The sequence below is a fragment of the Podarcis liolepis genome (genome assembly GCF_965112155.1).
Source record: "Podarcis liolepis genome assembly, chromosome: 5".
NCBI lineage: Eukaryota > Metazoa > Chordata > Lepidosauria > Squamata > Lacertidae > Podarcis > Podarcis liolepis.
Window position 1 is genome coordinate 49,686,973 of NC_139556.1, and position 12,873 is coordinate 49,699,845.

Here is a 12,873-nt window from a genome sequence, read left to right on the forward strand (position 1 = left end):
GCTGTCATGTTCCCTATGTCATATGTTTCCTATTTTAGTTCACACTGTCAGTGGCTGGGCTTCGAAAATGTGCTTTTGATTGTGAAATTTCCAAAGCAATATTGGAGATTTTTTTCTTCTTCTTCATCCTGATGATGTGGCTTTCTCCCAGTTGGTTCTCGTTTAAGAGAAACAGAGAGAGCTCAAATGACACACAGAGAGAAGCATAATGCAAACTGTAAGTGAAATGTGGTCCCCTAATGACTTTACGGTGGAATGCTTTAAGGTGCTGCTGCCTAGTAGCACTCCTAAATGAGCTTCTCTGCATCCTGTTATGGCTTCAGAACAATCTTACTCCAGGCCTTAAATAATACACTGTATGCTGAAATGGAAAGGAAGAAAAGGACAGCCCCAGCATTTTGAATTTCTCCTAAGGCAGCATTCTTAACAGGTGATGTAAGGGCTGGCAAAGTTAAAGAAACCTGGCTGTTGAAATGATGATTTATTGAACAAATATATCTCCCAGCAGTAACCGGTCTCTTTCACCTGAGGTCACTTAGGCTCTTACCTTGTCATAGCTTATTGAAAAGGTTTAAATCTGTAAAATCAGTCTCTGGAGCAACAATTCACCAGAAGTTGAGAGGGGGAAAGAACACACAAACATGTACGAGCAAGTTTGTTGATCTGTGTCTTTCAAAACTCTGACACGCCAAGTCTTTCCTGTCATAAATTTTTCATGCCCTCCTTTCTTCTGTCAGTAAGATATGTAAACTGATCTAAGTAACACACATTTCAAGTTCTAGATAGGTTCTTCAAGCCTAGGTCAGATGATTTTTTAAGTAGTTTGCTTTTCAATTTGGAATCAAGAAACCACCGTTTTTTGACTACTTTGGAGTCAAATGCCTTCATCAGCTATGCTTTTAACACCTCTGTCCTCAGAATTTTGACAGGATGTTACTGAGGTCTCATGGAAAACCAAATGTTCTCCAATAATCCATCAGTTCACATTAAACTACTTTAATCATTTCATTCTGATTTATTTCCACAGTTTTAAGAAAAAGTAGTCTCCGCTTTCTCTTGGCAGAGCAATAGGATTTTTACCTTTTAAGACAGTTAAACACAAAAGCAGAATTTTCAAGAAAATATTTTATCAAGTGATAGGAGGCAGAACATTTTCTACTGCTATATTTTTCAAAATATTTCCCTCCTGATTTCATAAGTTCTTTAATATCAATGAATGGTTTCCAACTGCAAACACAATATTAGGCAAAATTGGCAATTTCAAACATTTTAGCTTTGTTTACTAAATACAAAGACAAACAAACAAGTTAAGTTAATTAATTATTCTAGGGCACCAGCAATTTTTCTGATGCAAACTAAATTTTTCCAAATGCAAATTGCCCTATGAATATTATTCTAATTTTAAATAGTAATTTTTCCACAAAAAGCTACAACACTGCTGCTATTCTGCTAAATTGTAATATTGGGGCTGCCATATCATTAAGCACACTTTTAGATGAAAATAACTACTGAGCTTGTTTCTGTTCCCCACAACAATCACTATTCCCGGATAGAATTAAGTATTCCATATTATGATTCCCTGATCTCTGCTGCACTCTGCTGGATTAAATATGTAAGAATGTCTGTAACTGTCTTTACTAAAGGAGCTATAGTTATCGTTTACAGGTTAGGCCATTTCATTGAAAGCAACTATTTTGAACAGTAAATATCATATGCACATTTATTCCAAAGAAGAGTCAGTCAAAGATCAGACTACATTGTGCTAGATGTCAGACGGTAACGGAACAGTACCATCTTTCCTAATGGTATTATAATTATGTAATCTAAAATATAACGTAACACACTTCTTTCTTTTATGGATAACATTTCTTCTGCTACAAAGTAGGGCACAAGACAGGTCACAAATGTAAGAAAATATCGGAACAAGATTGCTATATTGTTTTCTTCATTTTTGTCTTAAAACAGTCGATTCATACCTACAAAATAAAAGCACAACCAAACAGGGAAGCAATCATCAAAGGTCATAGAATAATAATATAATAATAATTTATTATTTATACCCCGCCAATCTGGCTGGGTTTCCCCAGCTACTCTGGGCAGCTCACAACAGAATATTAATAAAAAAGCGACATCAAACATAATAAACTTCCCTAAACAGGGCTGCCTTCAGGTATCTTCTAAAAGTCAGATAGTTGTTTATTCCCTTGACATCTGGTGGGAGGGCGTCCCACAGGGCGGGCGCCACTACCAAGAAGGCCCTCTGCCTGGTTCCCTGTAACCTCACTTTTCGCAGTGAGGGAACCGCCAGCAGACCCTCAGAGCTGGACCTCAGTGTCCGGGCTGAACAGTGGGGGTGGAGACACTCCTTCAGGTATACTGGGCCAAGGCCATTTAGAGAGAAAAGAGAATCAGAGAAAAGTTTTAACTTCTATCCCAGGAAGTGAAAGAGCTGGATCATTGTTTTGCCTCGGTAATGGACTGGATGACATTCAATATAATGAAGCTCAATCTAGATAGGACTTAAGCACTGTTAGTGGGTGGTTCCCTAGACCAGATGGATTGGAGGTGGCCTGCTCTTTGTGGGATTTACAATCCCTCTGAAGGAGCAGGTACACAGCTTGGGGGATACTTGGTGCTGACTAAGTTACCCCTAAACATGGGGAAGCCAGCATAAGTCACCACCCTTTCTACTTGTGCAGCCCTTTCATGGCTGTGATGTACAAAGAAGAATTCAGACTATTAGTTATGCAGGAAAAAATGTGGTTTTGTGGTATTTCTAAATCTTGCACATGGAGAGTTATTGTTTAGCAAAAGTCTTCTATGGAACTGAAGCAAGCATACCAAGCGTACAATTCCAGCCTCAGAACAATGCATTCCAGTGAAGTGAGTGACACGTGTATCAAGCTATCCAGACACAGGAATAATTTATGGATTGATTTCTTAACTGGAAAAGGCAGCATCTCAATTGCTGCCTTACTGAGGGTGGAGAGGAGGAGAGGAGGTGTGGATTTGAACGGTTCTGCCAAGTGCAGGAGAAAAGCAATCGAAAATGGGCATTTTGTGGTGCTCAACTTGGTCTTAGAAGGAAACGAACGAAAATAAAAAGGATAGCTCTAAACCAGAAATCACACAGGCACCATAGCCAAAGGATTCCTGATTGGCACAGGGTCCCTGAAGATACACATACTTAAGTTACCTCATGAGAAAAGCTTTCCCATTTGTTTGAATGGGGACACAGCTCTGTTTACACGTTCTTGCCTTCAGCAGCAGCTCTGGGTGTGGATCGCAGCATACATTGGCCTGGGGCTTTGGGCATCTACTGCTGTACAGCGTAAGATGTGTGAGAGAAGAATGGGTGGCAGGCCAAATTAGTAAGGTATACCCACTATATTTTTGGAGGCCTTTGTAGCTCACTTCCTGGGTTTTATGCCTCGCGGGTTCATATCTTTACATTATGTAGTCTGCCTTGGCCAAGTTCCAGGTCAGGGAACCCAGTCTAAGTGAGTCAAACAAGAGCAAGTTTGTTATGCCCAAGTCTCATGTTTGGGATAAGAAGTGCCTGAAAGGAAAGGTGGGCGGGGGGAGCATAGCCATGAAAACAAGAGCAAAAGAACACTGATCTGGCAAATTACTTCCTCTGAGTCTGGAAGGCTATGTAAAAAAGAAAAGAAAAAGAAGAAAAGAACAAAACAAAGGATAAAATGAGCTGTGCTGATGAAATGCCTGTTGGATGTTGTCATGAATGGCTTAGATTGTTCCTTAAGAAGGATGCTTGTGGTTTTGCAAAGTAGGAACGACGTTTAAGAACACCCATTGCAATTAATTTGACTATAACGAGATAATGAGAGGTCTGAATGGAAGACAAACTGGTAGTAGGAAATAATTCAGAGGAAACACGAGGGGCAGCTCTTCCAGAACAGCTCTTTCTGCATCACTAGTGCTCGGATTTCATCAACCAAAGTTGAGTCGCTCTTGCTTTTTTTGTTCCAGACAACAACTTAGAACTGGTTATTATTTTAATAAGTTTAGTTCTCCACCTCCTGAGGGAGTCCGTTCCACTGTCCAACAGCTCTGTCAGAAAAAGAGTATCCTGAGACTCACCTCTGCCACAGTGAAAGAGTGTAATGCCACCCCCCCATCTTTTAGAAACTTTTTCTCTCAGCTACGTATTAATCCAATTTGGGGGGGGACGACTTACACTTCTCCACCATGCACTCTGAGGCCTCTAAAATGAAAGCTGACATTTATCATTCCTACTAAGGGTACCGACTGCAAGTATTCTTACAGGTCTCATTATCTCAGTACAATGGGAACCAGAGTTTCATTTGTAAGGTTTAAGTGAGTGCTGTCACCAGGTCCCATTATGTTCAGTAACATGCTACGCATTTTGCTGTTCCCAACATTTCTACATTAATAGAAATATTAATCTGTCACTATATCATAAAAATCTAAGTTTATAATCTCGAAGTATTTAAGTAAAAAATTAAAATTAGAGACCATTAACTATTGCCCACATAAGCCTGGACATAGACATTTTCAGCATGTGTTTACAATTGAAACAGAAGGCGCCTGCTGAATCTCTTGGCAGAGCATTCCATAGGACTCTGTTGCTGATGATGCTAAAGGCCTGGTTTTTTATTGCTGTCAGTTGAGCCTTGCAAGTATTTAATTTTTCAATTTAGTATCTGGCCATTCCATTTCATTCAGTCTAACTGTAGCACAACCCATCATGGGTTACTCAAGACAGCTCTGCAGTCTGTAAGAACTGAGAAAGGTCAGTACTCTCCACTGTAAGCAGCATTCATATTTCTGACCACATTTCAGCCTCCTCTGGATACATATTTCCTCCCATACCTTGCTCCCACCAAGATCTGCAGTGAGGAAGAGTAATCTTATGGCAGCTTGTCAGAACCAATAGATCATTGTCAAAGGTGAAGCCTAACTGAAATAGAAAAGAATGACTTAACCTGTCACAAGCCTGCCTTCAGAGGAATCTCTATTTACACTTCATAGCAACAGAACCCTCTCTCTTGCAGTTATGAATTTTATCCACTTATTTTGAAGAAAAGGGAGCTATTACATGTTGGCAGCATATGTTTGGGCATAAAGGAAAGTGTAAAAGTATTTAGTACATGAAAGCTCATTTTCATGTGCTCCATGTGAGTGAATAGATTAGTGGCCAGGCAACTGAATTGTTAATAATGATTTTCCCCACCTGCTATACCTTTTACACACCACCAGGGGCAGCAGGAGAGTTCAATGTAGCCATTATAGAAGGGAGAAAATTTCCAATTGATTCTTATGGTTTAAGTAGTTTGTGCACTTTCCAGTTCTAAAGCTTCCCTACTTGCTTCTGTTCCTAGCTTTCTCCCAAACAGATCTCTTTCTTTGAGGAAGAACATTGCTTGTCAACACAGTGTTGACAGTTTCTTGCATCTGTGATACCACGGCAACTCAGCCAATGGCTTACGGATAGACGAAAACAGATATCACACACAAAAGCTTATGCCACAGTTACGTGAATGACACTTTCACTAAGTACATCTGTACAATATCAGCGTACATCTACAATTTCTAGGATTACATTACAACACACTTAACTGTTTTTGAAAGTAAATTTTAGTAACTTTTCCATGACTTAACAACAAAAAGCATTTTACAATGATTTGTTCCATCTTTGTACAAGGAATCAATGGGGCACTTCATATTGTGCAAAATATACAAACTTTAAGGCTGTAATGCTGTGCATATTTAGTTAGGAGTAGACCCAGCTGAACACAGTGGGGCTTACATCTGAGTAAACATGCACCAGATCATGCTGTGAAGCACATTAACCCCAGTGTAAGGCTTCTCTCAACATCAACGATTTCCAAACATGATGGTACTGATTTTAAAAATGTTAACTATCACTATGTGAAATTCTAGAGTGGCAAATGCACAGTCTTGTTTTTACAAAACGACTGCTGCCGCTATACATGTCTTAATGATGGAGCCTACCGAGACCATGGCAGACAGTATGTTATGTGGCTTAGCCTAAAAGTTAAAGCCTCAAGCCAGTTTTGTTGTGAATTTCCCCAAGGCCAAGTTATTACATATTCTCTCTTTACCAATGGACCAGGACATTGCTGTGTTGACTTTCAATGCAATATCATGTTTAGCACCTCCTCCCTGTCTTCTACTTCAAGTCATTGTCTACAGCTTGCAAGGGGGACACTGAATGCAGTGATGTGACAGTAGCACACTTTAAAAAACCCCACACAAAGCCCCACAAGGTGTTCCCAAAGTGAGTTGGCAGGAGTTGCACACTTCCTGTATTGTCTAAAAGGAATGCATATTGTGACAAGTGAAATGTGTTGAGGAAAATGTCTTGAGAACAGTTCAAGACATTATAATTTACAGTTTTCCATGTACCGTATTTTTCGCCCTATAGGACGCACCATCCCATAAGGCGCACCTAGTTTTTTTGGGGGGGAAATAAAGGGGGGGAAATTATTTTTTCCCCAGGCGCGGGACTGGGGCAGGGGAAGCTCGAGCTTCCTCCGACCCCAGCCCCCAAATAGGCAGCTCTCTGCAAGCCGTGGGAGTGCTCCCGCTGCATGCGGAGAGATCCATGAAGCCTGGACGCGCTGAGCTCAGCGCGCGCAGGCTTCAGCATGCAGGCAACTCTCCACAAGCAGCGGGAGCCCAGCGCCGGGCTCCCGCTGCTTGCGGAGAGGTGCGCGAAGCCTGGAGAGCGAGAGCCTGCATTCACCCCATAGGACGCACACACATTTCTCCTTCATTTTTGGAGGGGAAAGTGCGTCCTATAGGGCAAAAAATACGGTATATAAGCAATGGCATCAGTTTTGCTTATCATAAATGCCATATAACAAATTCCACTGTGAATAGGTTTGCCACCAGCAATGTTTTCTTGGCTTAGATTAAAATAATACGTCCACAGATTTGGAGACTACTGAGCAACTTTAAGTAATTGTGTGTCAATTGAATTAAAAAGGGTTTCTTAACGGCTTCATAAAAACAGAGACATGTCTTTCATAAGGAGGAGAAAACAAAGGGAAAGGAAATTTAAGAAACTAGAAGATATATGGAAAAACTACACTACAGAAATTGTGAATATTGACAAACCGCTAACAAATGAGCAAATTATCAAAATCAAGATAATCAGTTTTCTGAACATTATTCACTTAACAAGCACTATTTTGAATTGACCAGCTTTCATGAGCGCAAATCACATATAATCATGTTTTCCCCCAGCCAGTATTTCTAAGAGATAACTTGGCCTGCTATACAAAAAAATAGATGCCACTGTGAACCAAAGAATTAAAGATACGATCATGCAGTCATCACATCCTAGATCTGTGTTTTTCTGATAGAGGTATTTCTCCTGTGAGCTGCCCTGTTAATTTCAATGGATGCAGCATTTTCATGCACGTAGAAAGATATGCCCACAGATCTGATGCTTCAATTGAAATTAGTGATATCCCTCAACCCAGACTTTTACAATTCCTGCCAGCTAAATGAACGGAATAGGTCTTGCCGGCTGAGAACATTCGTAAGCAAGCATCTTCATACATTTCTCCAGCTTATGACTATTCTGCAGATAGAAATGCTTCCAGACATCATAAATGGGTTTTGAACAGATCTCTACTTAGCCATGGTACCTAGGAATGTTTTAGGATGTCTTCAAGTGACTAGCACTACTGTTTAGCACTAGCACAGAAGGCAGGCCACTCAAACAGTCTTGTTAACCACAATAGCCTTTCAACTAATGCAAAGACTCCCTGTGTTTCAAGAAGTCTGAGGATCTGAGTAAGACTATTCTCAGTCTAAAATTCTAACGATTTCGAAATCACAACCTGATGAAAGAGGCAGCATCAAAAGATCCTCTACTGCACTGATCCTATGAAGCAATCTGTATGAAAAGGAGCCAAAGGAGACATTCAAAACACAGTTAAATGAATCCACAGTTCAGTGCACATTACATATTGCCAGAAACCAATTATCCAGTTCCCAGAGAAGTCGGAAATCCAACCAACATGAGCATTTCTCTCATGAGAACTTGAAAAGGGGTCATTTTGTTGTTCTTCCTTTGATAAGATATTTCATTTCTCCCTTTGCTGTGCCAAAGTGACATTAGCTGTTAAAGGCAATGCGTGGTTGCTGAGCTCCAAAGCAAAAACATTGGTTTCACATCAATCCATCAGTATTGCACAATTAACTGATTTATTTAAACTGGCAAACAAAGTTGTGTTTGAGGACCTAGAACCCATTTCTAAGTGCAAATCGTAAGTGAAATTATAAAATCATGGAATGCAAATAGGTCCTGATAATACACCCTTATAATAAACACAATGAACAAAACAATATGGGCAAGTTTAAATGACCAAATACCAAATGTGTGTGTTTCCCCTGTTTTCTTGTACTCTGCATTAATATTTTATTATTATGAAGCCCATGTAGGTAGGAAATCTTCCTCCCAAGTTTTATGAAGTCTACATGCGTTTGTTCATTTCTGACTCTCCATCCCCACTCTTAGGGTGCTTGCTTGTGAAATACACATTTGCTCTCACTGAATGATTTACTACTATCTCCTACTATCAAGAATGATGTAGGGAGAAGCTGTCCCAAAGCGATAACATCTTTTTCTGCTCTAAGAATGAGTGAGTGCATCACGGAATTTGGTACTGTACTACAGCTATACATTTTATGCACAGTATACCCATTAGATTAGATTAGATCATCAGCCAAAAAGGAGGAAACTTTTGTGTGCTCCCTTCTATTGAAGATGCATACTTAAAAAAACAGAACCCATAGATACCTCCATTTTATCTGTTGCTCCACCTACTATGGCCTTGGGCTCCACAAGGCTGCCCCCACAGGGAAATGGGGCTCTGAAAAAGGGCCCCTGTCCCAATTCCAAACGGAAAACAGTATTACGCAACTGGCAGAAGTTTAACCTTGGTTTCATTTAAAATAGGTTAGGGTTATAGGTTCATTTAAAATAGCCAAGAAAGCTCAGCAAAATGTACATGAGAGCATACTCTCGTTTTTAGTTTTGTTTGCAAAATGAGCAGCTTTAAAGGGGGATTGGGCAAAAGGAGGTTAAAGCTATCATGACCAGTAGTCACAATAACCATATACAACCTCCAGAATCGGAGGCAGCATGAGGGGACTTCTGCATAAACGTCCAGCATTAAATGGACTTTTGCACTCATGCCCTGCTTGTGGGCTTCCCATAGCCATCTGGTTGACCACTGTGGAAAACAGGATGCTGGGCTAGATGGTAGGTCTTTGGTCTGATCCAGCAGAGTTCATATGTTTTTTATTCAAGTCCACTTGAAATTTCATCTATGTCTCTTGCCTGGCTCCTTGACACAAGCAGGAAGCGTATCAAACGCTGGCTCTGAAGGCCTCCAAACTCCTTCACAGCAAGAACTTGGGAAATTCCAGAGCTCGTCTGACAATGCTTGGGAAGCATCCCAACAAGGTGCTAAAGCTCAGGCAGGATCCCATCACACATTTTCTCATCCAAGTGGCTGCAAGCAAGTCCACAGCAGGGCTTACTAGTCACGTGGGCTTGGGGAGGGGGTGAAGGAAGACAGACACAGAGATCATGCTTTAAAAGGGAATCCTGTCCAAGCTCAACTGGTAAGGAAGACTGGTCAGACAAGCTCTGGGAACTGCATAGCTCCCATGCTTTTGGGTGAAAGAGTCTCCCCCTTTTTGAAGAAGCTCACTTTAAGATGAAATACCAGGTCATCTCCAGTATCAAGTGAGCAAGCTGCTTAGATGTTAATTGGAGCAGTGATATATTTAGCAGAACGAGTGAAGCAGTGTACAAACTGAGATGTATGTTCCTTTTCACAAAGCCACAGAGAATGCTAGAGTGCAGGACTGAGTCCCAATATCATCTGCATCATTGCAAGAGATTCTGCTGGAAATGTCAGATGTGATATGGGTGCTTGGGGGTTGCAAAATGGCTCTGTACTTTTCATTCAAAAACACCAGAAGATGAATCATTTCTTTACCTTAAGTAGCTAAAAGCTCTTATGAGCACTTAAATTTTGGTTTAAGATAAATGCAGACATTTTCCTTAACTCATTATCTCTACAAATTAGGAGAAAATTCTGCCCACACATGACATTCAGCATTTCCAATTTCTACTGTGACCAAACTGTATTTTTCACCAAAAAGAAGCCCCCTTCATTGTCTTTTAAAAGAGTTACTTCACTGATGATTACATCTGATGGGAAATCTCTGTTTTTAGTGGTTCGCTTAAGAGCTGTCATTCTTCTTCTTTCAGCTGTTCAAGTTCATTCAATAGATCTTTACCAGCTGGTCCCGCTTTTGAGGCAAATAAAGTAGCAGCCTGTTTAAACCCCAGAGTCTTCAGGCTTCTGGCATAGTCTGCAAATATTGCATGGATGAGTTTTTGTAAAGTGTGGGTTAAGGAATGCACAGAGTGAAGTGAGTAAACAGACAACCAGCTACCAGACCTCTTCTCTCCCATCCCCCACAAAACAGAGTCATCATAATGACTCTAGAAAGTGATGCAAATTAATTTAAATTAAATTAAATTAAATTAAATAAGCTAGCACTATCTGAGAGGAATACTTGGCTCTTGAACATGAAAATGCCCAATACTACTTATGCTATTTTTCACTGAACTCTCTGCTTATAATCACCTGGATCCTCCATATCATTTTGGGGAAAATGTTATCCCTTCCCTCAACAATGAATATTTTTTTCTTCTCTCAAAATGAGTAATTCAGTTGAAACACACATTACACAGTACAGAACCCCCAAAGCAATCCTATTTAAGAGACTTCTTGTATTCAGTCACTGGATAAAAAGGATATTTGCATCTTCGTTGACTTCAATTGTGCCATAGTTGAGACAAGCTTCAACAAACAAGGCTGCCCTGTCAAAATACCTCATGCTGTTGAAAGAGAATAGATGATTTTTATTCTTAATGGCAGGGCAGCCTACAACATTCTCTGTCACTATGAGAGTATGTTGAGAGGCTTGCGACTGTACTCAGGAATGCCTCTAATGCAAAACCTGGAAAGGGTCACAGGCTCAGCTCCCCAATTCTGAGCAAGAATTTATACAGCACGTGCATTTGCACCACCAAAACTAAAAGTACTACTTTCTAGCCTCTACTGACTAAAGAAATATAACAGTTCAAACACATTAACAAGGAGATAAAAATAGTAGTTTACTCATTTTGTCGCTTTTGAGGCCCACTGCATGAAATTATGTCTCTTGCGTGCATGTATCTATCTATCTGCAAGCTGAAGATTCCCCATAGCATTTGATGGAGTGGTCTCTAGTCCATGAAAATGTTTGTGTTCCATAGACCTCTGCCCAGCGTTTATATTGTTCTCTTACGTTGTATGTTTGTGTGCAACTGTGCTTGCACACTTCTATATTACCTACCCACTGAAAATGACACTTCAAGTGAGCTAATCCATGAATGCTTATACCACAATGTATCTGGCTACCGAAGGACACTTAATGTGTTTGCTGTAACGGACTAAAACACAAACAGCAGCACAATACAATAAATGTCTACTGAAGTTTAATGAAGCTCACACCCAGGTAACTGGGTTCAGGATTGGAGCCCAATCAGATTACTTACTGAAAAATTAAGATGCTCTCTCTCAGAGAAAACACATGCATTTGAACTTATTCTGCTTATTCAGATATGCCTTTTAGGTATACTTGCTGTTTTAATTCTCAATTGGATGTGTGTCTTTTCTACTTTTGGTTTTGCTCTGTTTGTATATATGGTCCTGCTGTTGACTTCAAAAATTGTAACAGCAGTATTTTTACGTCTGCCACTGAGTATATACATCTATTGAAGAATGCCTAGTAAATTTTCAAATAAGCAAAGCAAAGAAAAAATGCCTCATTTGACCTGTGCAACATCTCTGCAACTCTCACAAAGCAACCCAGGGAAAGGAGGACAAGGATGGCCTTGGATTTCTGATTGATTTGTGGAGAACAAAGGTGATCGACCCAACGCTTGAACACATCAGCACACTCCTCTGGATTCAGACGAACCTGTGACAGATTAGAAATATTTGAAGCCATCTTAGAAGCCAAGAAACAGCGCAATAAGGTACAAAAATATACATAATACTGCATACCAGTTATATTGCTTGTCCTTTGGATGGAAGCTTTAAAAAAGGTTTTTGGTAAACAACATTTGGGGCTGGAGTGCATTCTTATAAATTTGTATCCACACAATTGTTTTGGTGAACATCCTGCAGAAAGCACCAGTGTTCCCACCACAAATTCCAAGGTCAGGTCCTGCCAAGAACCTTGAGTGGAAATGTATTTCCCCAAAAGCAAGAGGGTTCCAGTTAACCATAGGAAGTGGACTAGCGGAAAGCAACAATAACATCATCACAGGAGGCAAGGTCAGGGAAATGCCTGACCACAATAAAGAGCACAAGGGAGCTTGAGAGACCATAGGAACTGGAGGCAAAGAATAACATAAGGTCAGAAAGAGACTGTGAAGGAAGACCAGCTGGGGAGGCAAAAGTAAGAACCTGGAAGTAAAAGCTGGGCCTGAACTGCATTATTATTATTATTATTATTAATAATAATTCTGGAGATCTGTGAGTTTCCAATCAGGAGACATGGGCAGAACTCACCTGGCAGTATTATGAGGGAAAACAACTCGTCAGCTGTCATAGACAGCTCAATTCCAAAGGCAATGATTCTGGTTAAACAACTCTTCTCCCTTGGAATTGGCTAACAGCCTCCCCCTGCCATCCCAATGTTGGTTGCTTCCATTCAGAAGTCTGTAATACTCTCTTTGATGTGTATTGCTAAAACTGAACAGTCTTCAGTGTGATGTTTCCT

At 40.3% G+C, this 12,873-nt stretch overlaps 1 protein-coding gene across 3 annotated transcripts in view; it reads right to left on the reverse strand.

Moving 5' to 3' along the window:
* Positions 1-1,110: 1,110 nt before the first annotated feature.
* The window catches only part of WDR11 (WD repeat domain 11), a 58,711-nt gene continuing 46,948 nt past the window's right edge, over positions 1,111-12,873 (reverse strand). For 2 of the 3 annotated variants that reach the window (XM_083506107.1, XM_083506108.1), the window contains exons 27-29: positions 11,921-12,066; positions 10,860-10,939; positions 8,201-10,434 (exon numbers count right to left, since the gene is read on the reverse strand). In XM_083506107.1, the coding sequence (XP_083362233.1) occupies positions 10,286-10,434; positions 10,860-10,939; positions 11,921-12,066 (375 nt within the window). In that variant the 3' untranslated portion in view covers positions 8,201-10,285. Of the gene's footprint in view, positions 4,449-8,200; positions 10,435-10,859; positions 10,940-11,920; positions 12,067-12,873 lie in introns of those variants that run through there. The other variant, XR_014526887.1, reaches the window with a different exon arrangement.